This window comes from Oryza glaberrima, chromosome 11 (assembly GCF_000147395.1).
Source record: "Oryza glaberrima chromosome 11, OglaRS2, whole genome shotgun sequence".
Taxonomy (NCBI): domain Eukaryota; kingdom Viridiplantae; phylum Streptophyta; class Magnoliopsida; order Poales; family Poaceae; genus Oryza; species Oryza glaberrima.
Genome location: NC_068336.1, coordinates 16410134 through 16428341, shown reverse-complemented (window position 1 = coordinate 16428341; position 18208 = coordinate 16410134). Strand labels below are relative to the sequence as shown.

Below are 18208 nucleotides of genomic sequence, written 5' to 3'. Positions count from 1 at the left end.
CCAACGCTTCTTAATAACAGGTCCCATGTAAAAAGTATTTGAGTATATATTGGTGTAGTTACTTAGGTATCAAGGGTAAAATAAAAAATTCCAAGTAGAGAGAAAATTGTAAAATTGTCTCTAAATTTAAATTGGTACTGCGTAGTTACTACTTAAGTCGTTTGCCTATTAGTAGCCTTTAGGTTTCCATTTGCGTGGTTTTCTCTAAATTTACATTGTGTTCTTTGAGATTCTTGTTTGTGTGCTTTCTTCTAGATTTATATTTTGTTCCAAATAACACATTTACTAGTGTAAAAGTTTTGGTTTGCGCGGTTTTAACTAGTTTAATGTTTTGTTCCAAAGAACATGTCAAAACTCATTCATTTAAGTCTTTTAGAGATTTATATTTTGTTTCAAGAAGAGATTTATTAATATGCTTTAATTGAACATGATATATAATGGAATCTGTAAAGTGCATGCATAACTAATCAACTACGATAAGGGCATCTTACCCAATGCGCTTCGCTTAACCTTTGACTGGCCGATCTCGTCTCATGTTGAATCCTCAACCGTGCCGGCGCTTCTTCCTCTGTTTAATTTTGATGAACTAGTTCTAAAACAAGAACGGAACCGATAGGGAAGAAAAAAAAATCCAATGTGATCTTCCTCAGTGAGACATTCAATAACTAAATTAATGCCTGATTTAAGTTGTTCATACTAAATGGTACCGAATCAATGCAATCAGGTATTCAATCCACTAAAATGTCTATAATTTACTTAGTAATTACTCCACTGTCATAATTTTTTTTCTATACCTTACTCCTCTCTTGATCAACAGCTTATCTATACTAATATAAAAAGCACCAGTTCATCAAACACCTCTCTCTCCTGACCCTTAGATCTATTTATCCAACGGTGTTTATATGAAAAGTTGAGCCCCTGCCAATTAGCGATTCCCGCGTCAGTAAACAGCGGTTAGCGAAAATAAAAAGAAAAGAACCCACCGCCGCCGAAAAAGAAAACCTATCCTCCTGTGCGGCGCCGCCCGCCGCTGCCTCCTACGCGCCCGCCGCTCGCCTCCTGCGCGCCCGCCGCCGCCGCTCTCCGGAGCCGTTCCGCCGCCGCCGCTCCGGCTCGCGCGCGGCTGCGCCCGCCACCACCTCCTCCTGCCACCGCCGCTCGCTCGCCGCCGCCTCCTCCCGCCGGCGCCGCTTTCCAGAGCCGCTCGCGCGCGGCTGTGCCCGCCGCCGGCTCCTCCCACCGGCGCCGCTCGCCGGAGCCGCTCCGCTCGTGCGCCGCTGTGCGCCCGACGCCGCCGCCTCCCACCGGAGCCGCCTGCTTCCCTGCTCGCGTCGCGACGAAGAGGAAGGAGAGCTGGGGTCTGCTCACACCGCCACTGCCACCGCCTCGCCTCCCTCTAAAGGTACAAATCCACTCCTGCACCACCCCTCCACCTCCTCTCTCTCCCTCTACCCACCTCCACCGCCGCCTTCCACATCATTGCCAGAGGCCAAGGTGACGGCGTTGCAGGAGAGCGATGCGGCTGCACTGTGTGGGTGGCAAGCACGTGGCCGGGCGCCGAGGAGCAAGCAGCCGTCGCCCAGGTAGCTAGCAGGCAGGACCACAGCACTGCAGCAGTTTCTCGCTGAGCTTGGGATCCTGTTTTGTCTTGTCATAAGCTGATTTGTGATTTGCGATTTGTGATCCCTGATTTTGTGGATCTGGGAATTGAGAATATGGATAGAAAAGGGAAGGATGGTCCATCCCTGCCAAAGGTGAGGACTGGGCGCTGTGCACGGAGCGACCTTTTGGAAAGTGCTAATTGCAGTGGGGAGACACTCTTCGGGATGCAGCGGCTGGAGGGGGCATTGTGTTTATTCCTGATGGATTTATAAGATTGTTATTCCATTAGTCAATATTGATCTGCATCCTTCTAAGTTATTATATGATGAGAATAGAGTTGAAATGTATTTGAGTTCTTATTTCAGTGCTTTTTATATTAGTATAGATAAGATCGTTGTTTTCTACGCAGCATTCCAACTTAAGCAGTAAGTACTTTGGTTGTGTCAGGTTGACTTGGCCAGAAGGGAATAGTCATATTTTGTAAGAGTGTGATACAAATGTCATTATAGATTGTAGTAACTTTGTGCCTAACAAAATATGCCTAACTTCTGTTTGATGAAATAACTAACTGTGTTTGGCAAGCTTATAACCTATGTTTGTGTATGGGTTTAATTTGTCCTAGAGCAGAGCTGCTGGATCGTGCAGTTCACCCTGGTAAATATGATACTTTATTTGCAGATATATTTACTCTATGAATATTGTTAAAGATTTATCTCAATTATATATAGCAAGCTGGTTCAATTTTATCATGAGTTACAGGGTTAACGTGTTGGGATATTTCTTCGAACTACAGGTCAGCATGTCTCAGCAGATGCAAAGACAGTGGAACATATTTATTTGGTCAGTGTTAAGTTCCCTTGACATTCGCTATGCATAAATTAAAGTTTTTTAAAGAGTTTTTGTTTGTTTGTCAAATCTTGTTCACCGAGCAAGAAGAATAGTAGCATTTATTCAGTGCCATGCACTAAAATGTAGATTTAGCTTTATTAGTTCTTTGGCTGTTCTTCTGACCTTTCATCTTGCTTTAGTTCTCCCATGGCTCTGTAGTATTAACAGTTTAAAACTACCTATATTTTAGTCCATTTTACTATATTGCTAACTCATATGTCATGATAACTAAATTGCAGGTGCTAATTTTTGTTTGCATCCATGGAGTTAGGTTTATATCTATTTTCGCATTGCATTTACATGGAATTAGAATGAGGAGTATTGAAAGAAGAAAGATGGTGGTGGATCATGGGGCAGCGTCGAGGAACATACAGGTACATTGATTTCTGCCCATGCTCCCATTCTGTTTGATAAAATGACTCAATTTACTGCTATTTACTCTTTGGTACTTGTAATGCTACAATGAAAGACCAAGAATCTTGATCGTGGAATGTCAATTCATGATTATTACTCTCCTGATTTGGAGGTTGTTTCCCTTAGTTGATCAATGCATGTTGTTTCCCTTAGGGCACCCGCAATGGTTATTTATAGGGTCTCTACAAGAGATCCATATCATCATATTTTCCTACTTGGAAGAGATTAAATGGAGAGAGAGAGCAAAGCTAAGAAAAACGAGGCAATGGATTAGAGAACTATAGATACCCATGTAGACATACCATTGAAGTGTTTTACTATTAATTTAGTCTATTCCTGAGATGTACATGTTTTATAGACAACATCTTACTTTACCATTGCGGGTGCTCTTAGTTGATTACACACCAGAGCATGCCAGGTTCTCATGGTGTTTGACAGTTATTTACTCGTGTATGTGTTTGACTCAAAATGTCAACAACTTTATTTGACCGACCTGGTAATAAATTTTTTGGTCCTTTTGGAGTATAATGGCCTACACATGTTACAGTATGAAAGCTTTAGTCCTATTAGTTTTATCCTACTTATTAAGCATGTCATATCCCTCGAGATAAGCTACAGATGGACTAAATTATGCATATGGACATGTTTTTAAGGCATTTTTTTATTGGTGCAATGTTATAAAGATGCTTTCAGAGTAATATATTCGCCGATCAAACTAATTCATTCTAATGCTTGCTTCCTGCTTAACTCTTCTCCATCTGGTGGTATGTCCACATTTTGTGTTGGATGAAATGCATATGTATACCCAAATCCCAAATCCCGTTACGTAGAGATATAAGACAATACAAAATTCTCACATCTCATTTGGTGAAAATATGCGTAACAATAATTGTGACATAATGGACCTCAACTGAAAATCTGTATTATGCTAACTGCATTTCAAGTTTTGGGTACTTACGAAAGCAATGTATACCGTGTTTATCATGCTATTTGATGAAAAATTTGGAGCATTTGTGAACAAAGTGGTGGATGCTTATTTACAAATTAAACCAATATCTGTTAACACAACGGAACGACTAACATCTGCATTCTGTCCCCTACAGGTGTCAACGATCTTTAATCAAACAAAGTGGATTTTTCTTGCTAGCTAATGATCTGCCCAGCCAATATCTGTTCTTACTCCAATAAAATGATGCGTTGTAGGAATGTTCTGGGGCATATGTAGGTCTAAACTTGAAAAGTTTGAACTTTGGTCACTCATTGCTTCTGAACCACTGCAACCTCTACTTAGGGTGTGTTTGCAAGAGCAAGTTCCCAACACTCCCCTCTCGTTTTGCAAGAGCAAGTTCCCAACACTCCCCTCTCGTTTTTCGTGCGCACACTTTTCAAACTGCTAAACGGTGCGTTTTTTTGAAAAAAAATTATATATAAAATTTGTTTAAAAAATTCATATTGGTCTATTTTTTTAAAAAAAATTAGCTAATACTAAATTAATCACGTACTAATGGACCGCTCCGTTTTCCATGCATGGGAGATGGGTTCCCAACACCCACCTCCAAACACAGCCTTAGTGACTTAATCTTCTATATTTGGTTGTAAATTGCTCTTCAATGTTCTAACATTGGTCGATGACCGAGTTAAAATGCTTTTACAGCTGTACATGTGTATGTGCATTTCAGTTTTAAATCTTTAGAGCCTTTAATGCAGTATCCATCCTTGCTTTTGCTTTATTTTTGTGTGAGATCATACTGTAGTAGATATAATGTCAAAATTTTTATTTTGTCGGCTCATCTTGAAAATAACTTACACACGTTGACATGTTTAGTCAGTGTTTGTTGCTGCTTCAGACATGCAAAGGGAAAAATATCAGTGTACAAAAGAAAAATGACAGAGAAAGGCATGGGGGTAGGGGGTTTATTTTTACAAATTCAAAATAAATTTGATCAAACAAGAAATCTATAAGTACATACAGAATTGATATTGTAAGCTTGCCAACATGTGAAAAGATAACCAATGAGAATTGATATGGGACTTACTATCAACACCTTCAGGAATGATTTATTTCAATAAAATTACATTAACCCTCATGATTGATTTAGGCGATGGATGTATATGGTCAATATATATCGACGTGACTTGCACGTGCACGCTCACTAGTATATATTATACTCCACCACTCAATACCTCTATGTACCTCGCAAATGTACCCAGTGTGGTGAAGTAATGTACCTGCTTGAATTTAATCTGGCTTTCAGCGGCTCACCACCGGCCATCATATACGCCGATCTGCTCCGAACGAAGCATTGGATCTCATGAGTAAACACATAACTCAGGCGATGCAGCGATCCAGTGGCCTGATGATTGTGAACACCATGTGTCGAATATACTAGTCCTATTTAGTTATTGTTGGACTTGAAGTTGTAATAGGTGTTAGGGGGTGGAGTTAGAGTCGGACTCTGTAACCCGTCATCTCTCTTAAATAGAGAGGGGGGCACCATAATGTAACCATGGCGACTACAATGTAGCGTAGACACGCAGGGAGACGATGGCGGCGTGGTCATGGACTCGTAGCGGCTAGGTGCTATGTTGGTTGGGGAGGAGCGCCCATAATCAGAGCCCTGGGGATGTAGGCTTCGGCTGAATCTCATTAACAAATATCGTGTGTTCCTGTATCGTCATCTGGCATGTCTTGGATGATCAACGACTGAAGCGATCGGGAAGGTTAGTCATCGTTCCGCTATATCGACTAATTTTTATAACAATGGGAGTAGTACTGTCGGCATAGGCGCCTACGACCCACACCACCGCTACCATGCCTTGGTCCGCTTCCTCTTCCTGGGAGCTGCCACCTTGTTCCTCCCGATCGTCTCTGACGTTGCAGGAACGATCGGTAGCCAGTATTTCAACAGTGACATATTCAACTTTCAATTGGTAGTGTCGGTATGCCAACCAAGTATGCACATCATCCTAGCTTGGTCTGGAATGGCCTTGTTGTGACCATCGGCATCAATATAAGCATAACAGTTGCTGCCGACTCAAGGGAAGGTACAAGTGTTGGATTCCCAACGGATCTGCTCATTAAAGCAGCATGGACTGCATACCTTATACTCCCTCTCTCCCAAAAAAAGACAAACCCTGGTTTCCGTGTCCAATGTTTGACCGTCCGTCTTATTTAAAAAAATTATGAAAAAAATGAAAAAGACAAGTCACGCATAAAATATTAATCATGTTTTATCATCTAACAACAATGAAAATACGAATTATAAAAAAAATTTATATAAGACGGATAGTCAAAGTTGGACACGAAAACCCAGGGTTTGCGACGGAGGGAGTACTCTCTACAACATCAACCCAGTTCTTTACTTCCTCCAAGAATTGCTTAGGTCACGCCTTTGACACGATGAAGATAAATAGGCATTTGAATATAATTTTTTGGCCAATTTATTGTCTTACGTTTTCAAAATTGGTTTTGAGGTTCTATGCACTCCACGTTGCTCAACGATCGGTCGCATTCGGGCGGAATCCCAGCCTTATTCAAGGACACATGGCTCACCTGGGTGAAAGTTGTAACGCCGAGCAAATAGATGAACATACATCTCCTCCCGCGCTTGTGGTTAAAGGCGAGGACGCTGCCAAAGTAGAGAAGAAGCCTCATGGTTACAGCTTCAAAAGCATAGACAGCGGGAAGGTAGTAACCATCGATACTGTCTGGAAGCTGGATGATATAACTTTGAGATCTGAACCTAAAGATTTGTGCCTTTCATTCGCATTATTGGAGCTGCTACGGTGTCGTTTTGCGAAATGTACAGTTCTTGAGGCTGGCTTCATGAAGGTCCAGAAGTTTTTTCGTTACACGTACCTCCAAGGCGATGATTATGAGAGAGTATTCCGGGTCATTGCAGATGAGCTTTCTTTCATCCATGATTATTACTATTCAAGCCTGCCAGTATCTTATTCAAGACGTTTGATTCCTTTCATATAAACACTTTTGTCCTTGTGCAGCATCTGTTACTCGTCTTATATGTTTGTATTCCTCTCACAACCAATTCATAAGATCGAAATGTTAGGAAATGGCGCCAATGGCCAAAGCCAAGCGCAGTGTTTGGTGTTTTGCCCCAACCTGAAAAATAAAGCTATTGGAAATGGAATGAAGCAAGTTATAGTTGGAAGTAAGTACTTTGACACAATACCAGTATATTTAGTTCTTGCGGTGCTTATGCTTTCTGAGATGAGGGACATTGTTTTCTACATCTGCTCAAACTGGATCAAAGTAGCCCTGTTTTGCAACTACATCACGCATACAAGTTGGCAGCAGTCTCCGATGGTGCAGAGATGCATTGGCTTTGTGCTCAAGTATTGCAGTTGCAAGATGATGAACAATTCAGGTTATAAAATGAGTCAGTGCTCAATACTGGTGTTCGGTCGAAGATGTTTCTTCCCTTGGCGCAGCTACCAAAGGAAGATCAAGGTACCCAGTGTGGTGAAGGCCGCCGTATTCGAAGCCTTTAAAGGCCAGATGTTTGTGCAAGATGAAGGTCTCAAGGTAAGCAGTGATTTGACAAGCCCTTGCAATTTTTCCTTTCAACTATACTATCTATCTATCGATTATATACAGTGCACGCTTCTGATCAAATACTATCCGCATTGTGTAGAAAATCTGCCCACCCACATTTCCAATTCCAAGCTTCATCAGTGACACCAACTCGATCTTGGCATATGATTCTAAAGGTACAGCCAGCATCATACTTGTGTGGCACATCGCCACATCCATATTTGAGGTGAGGCACCCGCAGCAATCAGATGCTAGGATTGCTGCCACCCACCTTTCACGCTACTGTGCCAACCTGGTGTCCCTGAGCTGCTCCCTGGTGACAATGAATGGTGCAAGAGCCTGTACAAGGCCGTGAAGAAGGATGCCGATCGCGTCCTCGCAGGCTGTGCTGCACCGTCCACGCCAGAAGCTGACTACCTACCAGCTACGGGTCAACCGCCTCAAGGAAAAATCCAAGCATAAGGTGCTGAAGCGTGGCGCGACACTTGGACAGGAATTGGTGGAATCGAACACAGGTTGGGAGAAGCTTGAAGGCTTCTGGTCCAAGATGATCTTGTACTTGGCACCATCAGAGAATTTGGATGGACACAAGGAGGCCATCGCCCGTGGCGGCGAACTCATCACGCTGCTTTGGGCGAGCAGATTGTCGGTAGGCCTGACGCTGCCGGAACTACATGTGCTTCTGGTGATCTTGTGCACAGTGGCGGAGCCAGAAATTATACAAGACTAGGGCTAAGGTAGAGCTCGACTAATGGAGTTTCAGTTTTCTGAAAAAATTACATGGTGAATCAACAAAATTTAAGTAAGTTGCCCTAGGCCTGTCTCCGCCCCTGCTTGTGTAGTAGTATATGATGTATGTTAATGCCATGGGTAGTATATGGTTTCTTAAGCCATACCATGTGTTGAATCCCTGCGTTCCTGAAATATATTATCATGCCGTGTGGTGTGTATTTTGTGAGGTTAAGTCAAGAAGTGTATGTGATGCATCATACTAGTAAGGTTTTCACACGGTGGTGTAATTCCTCACTCACTAAGTGTTATGTATTGACCCACTCTTTCGTTGTTTTTTTTTTTTTGGTTTGGTAGGTTGATCACATCGAAGAATGTCCAACGTTTTTTCTTCTCCTCCCTTGGCCATGAGATCACATTTACCATTGTATTTTCCTGGTTGTTCCTATTTAATAAAAGGGAAATTTTGCTTAGTACTACTACAAGGAGATCAATCCCACACACCCCCTGCTCATCTTGTTCCGGATTATAGTAATTTGTTTACTCATAAATCCATTCAGTTTTGGTTTATATGGAGTATATATAGATACGTGCGGTAAAACAAACCAACCAACCACTCCCATTCCATTCACCACCATCCTTATTTTTCCGGATCACAAACCAATTGGATCGATATGACGATACCATCGCATCTACAGCGACACCAGCAAAGCAGATCGGCGGTTTGTTGAGAGCGAAGTGCGGCACCGGTGATGCGGACTCACACCCGTCGGTCCATGGAGGAGGCCTAGGTGGTGGCCGTGAACAGCCGATCAGGGAGTTTCAGCAACAACGGCAAGGGCTAAATCGACGTGTTGTTCGGTGGCCATCATCATGCATGGTTTGATCTCGATACCGTGTCTTGTCTCCAGATTTAATGGGTTTTTTTTTTTGTTCCGACAGTAAATATCGAATTGGTGGATTTGGGTGAACAGGGATGTGTGATTCATGGCGTGCTTCCGGTTCAAGTTGTGGTGGATGACGCAGAGGATGGGGGATAAGGGGGGTGGCGTGTCGCACGAGATGCATTTCCTGCTGGTGGCGGCGGTGATACGGGTGACGACGAGCTCCAGCTCTGCGTCGAGAGCGACGATGCGGTCTCACCAGCGACAGGGAGAGTTGATCCCGACGGGCAATAGGTGGCGGACCGGGCCAACAGTTCCATCATGAGGGCGACCAAAGGAGAGGCCGAGTCGAGGTCGTCGACGACATATCTGCGAGTCAATATGCTCTGATCTCCCCGTGCTCTCTCCAGATCTGCATCGGCTTTGTCGATCCTCGTCACTGCCTCCTGGATATGAATTCTCTAGGCTGTTGACGGTCGTTACAGACAAAATTTCGGCCATTAATATAACTATAATAAAGGAGAATTAGCTATATGCTTATAATGCATATTTGTTTTATAATAATATAGTTTCACTTATACTTAGAGAATAATATGTTGTAGGAATTTAGCAAATAAAATAAAGAGAAAGTGAAGAAACCTTACTCTAAGCAAGCTTATGGATAAGATGGGCCCACAAGTCAGGTGTAACCGTCCTGGAAACCGCCTTAACTGCTACAACCGTGATAAAAACCCACCTATCAGTGAACCAAAGAAGTGTGGAGGCCTGCTGGGCCGGCCCAGGTTCGGCCGAACCCTGGCTACGTCGGCTCAGCTCGGCCCTGAACATGGACGTGCAGAATTGATTGCTAATGGCAGTTGCTGGGTAGAATTGTCATTTCGCCTTTCGCATTTCTTAACATGTTGTTTTATCTTTGCAGGCGGACCGCCAACTCCTACCTGGTTATCATCTTTGCCGGCGGGGTTTTTGCTCCGATGGCTATGCCCGTCTGTGAAAATAAAACCCCTATGTCACTGAAAATGCTTTTTCTAAGTAGTGTTTCTAATACTGGCGGTGTTGGCCAGCCGTGATTGGTCCACGTGTCATCAGGATCTTGGCAAATAAATCCCGAAAGCATATTAAAAAAACGAGACTGAGCAGCACACTGTCTCGTGAGACAGTGAGGGAACAACACAGCAACTGCTGCTGCTGAGAGGAGAATCTGGAATGATCGATTATGGGAAGGAAGCAAATACCTATGGTAGTATGTTTTTAAGATATTTATTAGGCAGAGGACAAGTTTTAATAGACACAAATTTTGCAGTACATTTGAACTTTTTTTTAAAGTTAAAACCATAGCATAAATACATATGCTCATATACGCCTGCACATCTATTAAAGCCTTGGTATAAACACGTACGCTCATGTAAACATACACACCTATCTTAAACACCTTCGAGGAGATCATACATACATATACCGAGATTGATGAAATCACCCAAAATATCTCACTATCAGTAGATATGTTACCTACTACTTTAAAAAAATAATCATGCGTAAATGCAAACATCTTGGTTGCAAAGAACCTAAACAACCTAGCATTGTTGTCGTAAGAAGAAATGATGAACATTGTAGCTCTGATAAAAATCTGGAACACTTTAATTATTTTAAAATTATCACCACCTATTTTATCACTAGTAATATGCCCGTGCTAACACAACGGATACAATCAATATCGTAATGAACACCCAAATGACATTGGTATAATATATATATATATATATATATATATATATATATATATATATATATATATATATATATATGTTACATTGCAGAACAATCGAGTAAAGAATGAGATAGTTATAAGGTTTTCACAACAACAAATTTGGTCATATGTGGTCCATTAAAGCCGTGAACTCCAGCATTCCAATATAATTTAATCAGTGTTTCAGAACTACTCGCTGACTCAAATTTAAGGACCTAACAACAGTAATGCTCAAACTCTTTACCTAAAATGACTTGTATGTTGGCAACATTAAGAACCATAAACTGCACCGATCAGAATGTAACCAATTTTATGAAAGAAATAACTTCAATCTTACAGAGAAACCGCATAGAGGAATAGCACATTACAAAATATCGGTAGGGTCTGCCCCCCGTGCCGCCCGCACGTGTTCTAGCCTTCAAAGTATTCGTCATGATTTGGAGGAGACAATCATTGAAGTGAAAAAAAAACTCACTTATTCCACCAGTTCTGGAAATGTTTTATTCAGTTTCCTAGTACTATCAATGCAAAGAGTTTTCTACCCTGGTTATCACTGATCCAGAAAAACATAGTACCATTAATCAACTCAAAAGGATTGTGTGATATTTTACTAAACAAATAGAAGGCTCTTATTACATATTTGATATTTCAACCAAATGGACTGACACTTATCGGACCCTATAAAACAACGGTATACCATGCTCTTGCTCAGTGTAGCATGCATTGTGCTTTGGTTTTTGTAGCAACATGCTCGGCAATGTCACCCCATTTTGCTTGCAAAATTTCTAAAGCTTCCAAAAGAAGCAAGGTCTCCTGGTCAGTCCAGCTAGTACCACCAAAGCCTGGAATTTCTGCAGATTCCATAATGATGAAATCAGTTTGTGACATGCCTGCATCCAAATTTCCTTTGTCATAGTCTGCCTGGAAAGGTTTAAGAGAAAAAAATCAGCATTCAGCTAAATAAATCATCAAACCTCAAAACTACGGTTCAGTACTTTTGTTAGGTAAAAAAAGAAGAAGAAAAAAGAACCATATAGAAGTATCATCAGCCCTAAAACGGTAGGGTGCTGCTTCTATATGGGCCCTAATGCACATGACAATAGTAGAGACAGGGAATGAGAATTGAGGCAATTAGCCATAAAATATTTTTGTATGGGATTAATGCAAGCACCACTGCCCAGCAAGAATTGCGTAAATATGGTACTTGATTAAATTGTACAAGTATCTATTCGCAACAAATATGTAAATTTGCAATCAAACCCATCCCATCAAGCCCCTCTAGTCCATACCACTTTCTATGGTTCAACCACCTATCTACCAGGCTTGAGATAGCAACCCAGATAGTGGAAATGCAAGGGCAAGAAGGGAAGCATAGCTGCCACATAGCAGTCCCTTCCCTTCTACAATCAGCTCCATATTGACCTTACCATGAAGCTACCTAAGCAAGAAACCAGGTGGGATCAGGTCAAGGGATGTGAATCAAATGGTTTTGCAGTTGATGGTTGTTTTCCAGAGTCAGGTAATAGACTAATAATAGAGTGTTGTAAATGGATTTATTCTTCTTTTTTTATACAATGCTCCAAATTACTGTTTAAGCACAAAGGATAAGGTATAACACGATGCTCTGTAATCCATTCTCATGTTAGTAAAAAAACATCTACCAAGATGATAAGAAGCTACACAGGTTCACAGAAGTTATTGTACTGCAGCTCTATAGACCTATTCTACAAAAGCTACTTAAGTCTGCTAAATCAACCAGTTCGTTTGCTACATAAGAGCATAACAGAGAGATGCATAGGCAACCACACAAAACATTTATCAGGGGTTTATGAGTACCTATCTTCTTGAAAATAACACCCAATATTAAAAAAGAACAGTATGGACAATCCACATCTCAGTTACTTGACTATGAGATTATGAAACATCCATGGTCAAAAACTGAAAATAATAGAGCATAATAATTGATGAAGTGAGGTAATTCTTTTTGTTCAAGTGATGAGATATAATGAACTTTTCATCATAATGAACTAACCTGAGTTCTGCAATGGTAGCGCTTCCTTGAGCAATCAACTGAGCAAGAGTTGCAATGGTGCTCAACAGAAGACTCAGCTTGGGTAATCAAATCTTCAGCTAGAGTAGGCTCAGAAAGCAAGCTCGGGGTGTGAATCGAAGCTGTCACCTCTGCTTGGTTAGGAGGAGGAATGAGATATGACTGCAATGTTTCAAACTGAAATAATTTATCCACTACATAAATTTTCTCCTCTGTATCAGCATTTGTTATGCTCTCAACCAGCTCACTCACCCCCTGTACAGCTGGTGGAAAAGGGTGGAAATTGATCAAACCCCAGTGTGACAAGAACTCCCAAGACTTTCAACTGAGCATCCATCTCCCCATCTGACAACTCAGACAAATCCTTCAACTCTAATCCTTCAACTCTAAATGCATTTGAGGATTAGAATGAAATTTCTTCATAATAAAATTTCTAATTCCCAAGTATATCTCAGGTGTCCTCCGTAAAGATATCCCATCAAAAAATGAAGGCAATGCTTTCTTTTCAATTTGGTGGATTTCCTTCCATGAAAACCATCCTATAGGGAGTGAAACCAAAAAAAAAAAAAAAAAACAAGACAATTCATACAGTTTGAGAGTGTTAAATTGAAGGATAACACAAACACATAAACAAACAGACTTATAGATATCACATAATGAAGAATAATCAAACGGCATACCGTGATCTTGTCTATAATTCCATTATTGCTACTTCCATTCACAATATATTTCCATTCACAGAATCACAACAACATTACAGAGAACAGATGAATAGAACAATCAAATCTATTCTTGAATGTGACCACATTACAGAGTTAAGTCCGGATGGCAGAGCCTATTAATTATTCAAAAATATGAAAGCTTATTTTAAAGCAGAAGTATGGAATTTGACATACAATACACTCGTGATGGATTACTAATTCACAATAAAACCTAGATAAATGACATTTCCTATCTATCAATACACACTATACATTTCCCCGGTCAAACACTCAGAGCAATGCAATTGGAAAAAAAAAAAGGAAAGGCGCCTCACCTAAGAGATCCAGCCACAGGTCATCCTCAGAGCAAGAAGCTGGCGCTGTCCTCGAGCTCACGAACAAGCACATGCAGCGATGCGCACAGGCGGCGAATAGAACGCCAGCACATTCACCTCCCTCTTGCTTGTCAGTGTTGCCCGCTGCTCCAATTCCCCTGTAGTAGATGGCGATGTGGCAAACTGCCCAGATCGAGGCAACGGAGCAAGGTAACGACGCAGTGGGGGAATATGGGATGACACGACAGGCGACGCAAATGGGACACCGTGGCCGGCTGGCCGCCGACACCCGGCTCTGGCAGGATGTGTAACTCCACCGCCGGTACCAGCTACTGCGATCCATACAGAGGAGCATCACTTCGACTGGGTCTCCCCTTCTTCCGGCGAGGCATGGCGATGGCGACGATCCGGCGTAGGCGACGCGGAGGAAATCGGCGACGGTGGGGAGGGCCGAGGAGGAGGTTGCCAGAGCAGCTTCCGTCGAAGTAGGGAAGGGCGCCGTCGTTGGTGGCCAGGGCTCGCCGCCGATCTGGATCTGACCGGCAAGTCAGGTACGCAGCCACGCGTAGTCGGGGTACAGAATCGACGGCGGCGGTGGCGCCCCGGTGATGAAGGCATAGAAGGGGGCGCGGGGACGACGAGTGGTGGCGGCGCGATGGCAAGGTGTCGGCGTGATTTTCGGGTGCGGGGAGGTGAGGGTGAGGGGTACGTGGGACGATCTGAATCGTCCGATTGGATGATTTCAGGTCATCGGATTTGATGAATGAGGTATGTACGATTGCAATTGGTGAATTATAGGGTATAGAAGATTAGTAGATAATTTAATTATTTTGGAAAAAAATAAATAGCATAATGGAAAAAAGAGAGAAAACTTGAGGATCTTCTCAACAATATGTTCTGCTATTTTAAATTAGAATTCAAAATTTCATTCAACAAATTTATTAGATTGTATGATTTTTGCATGATTTTCAAGGAAATTAAACTGACTTTTATAAAATTTTGTGAAATTTTCGCTCTTAAATAAAATAAATATATAGGTCTATAAAGCGAGCGCGCCAACTGACGCCCTAATTTTCTAGTATAGTTCTCAAGACGAAGAGCACATATATATAGGAAGAAACCTTAGAGGATATAGGACTACTGTTGGCAGCGTCATTGCAGATGTAAATAGTATTGTAGTGTGGAAATTTCACCACCACTAACTCCGAATCACTCTGAACAACTTAGGCATCAGAGTATCAAAGGGCCGTTTTGGACTGAAGCCAAAACGTGCCATACCAAAATTTTGGTAATTTAATTAGTAAATGTGCTAGTTTAGATTAATGCCAAACAATTAGTAGTGCCCATGTTCAATTTGGTTATATTCAGAATCTTCTTCACCATCCTACTAAAATTTAGCTTTATATTGGTACCAAACCAAACATAGCTAGCTAACTTTGCTCTATCCAAAAATTGGTAGTGCCAAAATTTGTCTAGATTTTGACACTACCAATTAATTGGTAGGGTAGAGAACCAAATAGCTAGGCCCAAAATGTCTCAATGAAGCTAATCCCAACACCTACAGGAACAAGGCTTCAAAACTCCTGGACCGGCCAGAATGGTGCACAAGCCACACGCCATAGAAATGGAGGGACATGCGGGACGGAAGATCACCGACTCCTCTTCCTCGTCTTCCGCGCGCACGCTTTTTAAATTGATAAACGGTACGTTTTTTGCAACAAGTTTCTTTAAGAAAGTTGCTTAAAAAATCATATTAATCCATTTTTTTAAAAAAATTAGCTAATACTTAATTAATCACGTGCTAATAGATCGCTCCGTTTTCCGTGCAAAGAAGTTTGGTTTCCATCTCCCACAAACGAACAGAGCCCAAGCGTAGGAAGCTACTGAGTGTCACAATGATTCATCTTTATTTCAGTTAATTTGAGAAAAAAGGAAATTTCAACTCGTCATCATCAAGAACAGCAAAAATAAATTTCTTGAAGGAATGACTGCTCCACCAATTCATTGAGATAAATACTTTCAAGCTCATCCTCATTACCATGTCTGCCATTTTTTGAAGGGATCAACTAATTCCAACAACTGAAGCACCTCAAGTTCATTAAGTAAACTATCCTTCGGATAAAGTGCAAGATCAACAAAACATCATTTCAGGTATACAGGCATATGCCTGTAGCTCAACTCCAAGGATGGCGAAACCTCGTTCCATGGTTGGTCCATGTCCCAGAGCACATTTTCTAGGACCTCCAACCAGCTCTGCTCATCCGTTTCATAGCGCAGCATGCTGCCTATCCTCTTGATCGCTAAAGGCAAGCCCTTGCACTTTTTAACTATAGCCTTTCCAATCTCTACCAGATTTTGTGGAGCATTTTCTTGGTTAACAGTGAGAGCAACTTGCCTGAACAACAACCAGCTCTCATCAAAACTCAAGCTTTCTAGGCTATAGAAGTTTGGCATTGTCTGCACAAGCTTTGCGACTTTCTCGCTGCGGGTGGTCACTACAATCATACAAAGCTTCGTGGTGTTCATAGGCATGCACAGCAGATCCCAACAATCTCTTCTTTCATTCCACACATCATCCAACACAAGCAAAACTTTCTTTTGCTTAATTTCTTCTACCAGTCTCTCTTGGAGATTAGGAATTTCTGATAGATCACACTTCTCCTTTGTAACCGCGACAATGATGCTCTGTGTTATGTTGTTGATATCAAACTGCTCAGATACACAAACCCATGCGTGCACATCAAAATACTCGCACACTTCTGGGTGGTTATACACTAGCTGGGCCAGCGTTGTCTTGCCTAATCCTTCCATACCAACAATTGCCATGACAGAAACCGGACTAGCTAGATTGTCACCTCTCTTGGACAACAACTTTTCTACAATGTTGTTCTTATCTTTCACTCTTCCCACAATGCTATTCTCAAAGACAACAGAGCTTGTCTGCAAACCACTAATATCAGGAGTAAGCCGTATCTCTCCATCATTCTCCGACAAAGTAAAGTTGTCTGAATAATACTTGATCTCGTCAAATCGCTCAATAAGTTTCCTTGTTTTGATAGCCAACTCGTCTGTAATGGCAACCGTATGAGAATCACAGAACAAGCCCTCGCTTTCCTATTCCAAGAAAATATATATGTCGATTAATTAGTTATCTTTCCACTCCGGAATCGGATTAATGGCAGAAGCTAGCAGAAGTTTACCTGCTGGTACTTGCGCTTGTGGTTGGCGGCGCCTGCAAATGCCTTGAGAGCCTCCACCTTCTGGCGATTCATCTCATACGCATCCACCACATCCTCCGCGTAGTAGGCGAGATCCTTGAGCTCCTTGAGCCGCAGCTTGGTGGACTCCTCCCTGATGTTCCAGTGCTGCTCCGCGTCATGCAGAGTAGCGTGGATCCTGCGCATGGTCCGCTCCAGCATCCTCAGGTCCTCGAGGTCCTTCTCCTGCCTTGCCCTCCCAGACGTCGGCGAGGACGACGATGCCGAAAGGCTCGCTGCCAGGTAGGAGGAGAGCTTCTCCAGTGCTTTCCTTATGGCCAGAGAGGCAAGTAGTCCGGCCATCACGAGCTACTCGGATCAAGGAGGAGATGTCGACGATGGAAGCAAGCTTGGAAAGAGAGGAAGGGAACTGATGAGGAACTCAGCAAGTAAGTAAAGTCAAAAGGGAGAGTTAGCAGAAGAGATGACAGCCAAAACATCTGGACATGTATGTACAGGGCTAGGCACATTATTATTATTGATTAATTATTTCAAAAACATCACAAGTGGCTAGTGGACAATGGATGATTAGCTGCCTAATTTTGAGTGCCTGCCATGTGCTCTAACACGCGATCCGAACAGGCAACACGCATACTTTACAAGTCTTAGACAATAATAAACTCAATGAGATATGGACACGTAATAAAAAAGTAAGAAATGTTTTAGGCCTTTTAGCAGTAAATAAATTCAGAAAGAAGCATTGCGGCTTATAGTGATGAACTAGCGCACTAGCTATATTCCAACCGACCATTGCCTGGCATGTCTTGGTTTTTAGTCTGTGATATAAACTATATGTGCCCCAGTTTCGTAGGATATTATTCCGGGGCCGAGAATCTCCAGGAACAACGGATGGTCCAACCTGTGTGATAGTACTTATTTAAGGGTAATTATTACGGTGGTCTCTATTAGAAGTACTCTGCTACTAGTATTGTCACCAGTAGAAACGATCTCAATTGTTATTGATTTATAAGTCATACTACTGTAAGAAACAATATTCTACTATCAATGAGGTGGTACTACCTCTGTTTTTATGGATAACACTATTGACT

The 18208-nt window shown here is 42.0% G+C and overlaps 2 protein-coding genes and 1 pseudogene across 3 annotated transcripts; 1 reads left to right on the top strand and 2 right to left on the bottom strand.

Moving 5' to 3' along the window:
* The first annotated feature begins 714 nt into the window (after positions 1–714).
* On the top strand, positions 715–7067 carry LOC127755721 (uncharacterized). The gene is made up of 5 exons (XM_052281392.1): positions 715–724; positions 911–1402; positions 2396–2442; positions 2730–2864; positions 5160–7067. The coding sequence occupies exons 1-5, from the start codon at positions 715–717 to the stop codon at positions 5292–5294; spliced, it is 819 nt and encodes a 272-aa protein (XP_052137352.1). The 3' UTR covers positions 5295–7067.
* A 3821-nt stretch (positions 7068–10888) lies between these two features.
* Positions 10889–14612, bottom strand: LOC127753722 (SWI/SNF complex subunit SWI3D-like). 2 transcript variants are annotated; one of them, XM_052279146.1, is made up of 3 exons: positions 13903–14612; positions 12849–13129; positions 10889–11737 (listed from the first exon to the last, which is right to left on the bottom strand). In XM_052279146.1, the coding sequence occupies exons 1-3, from the start codon at positions 14255–14257 to the stop codon at positions 11525–11527; spliced, it is 849 nt and encodes a 282-aa protein (XP_052135106.1). In that variant the 5' UTR covers positions 14258–14612; the 3' UTR covers positions 10889–11524. The 2 variants fall into 2 exon arrangements, with proteins under 2 accessions (XP_052135106.1, XP_052135107.1); XM_052279147.1 differs by having other exon boundaries at positions 11594–11706.
* Positions 14613–15766: 1154 nt separating this feature from the next.
* On the bottom strand, positions 15767–17584 carry LOC127754076 (putative disease resistance protein RGA3; annotated as a pseudogene).
* Positions 17585–18208: the final 624 nt, after the last annotated feature.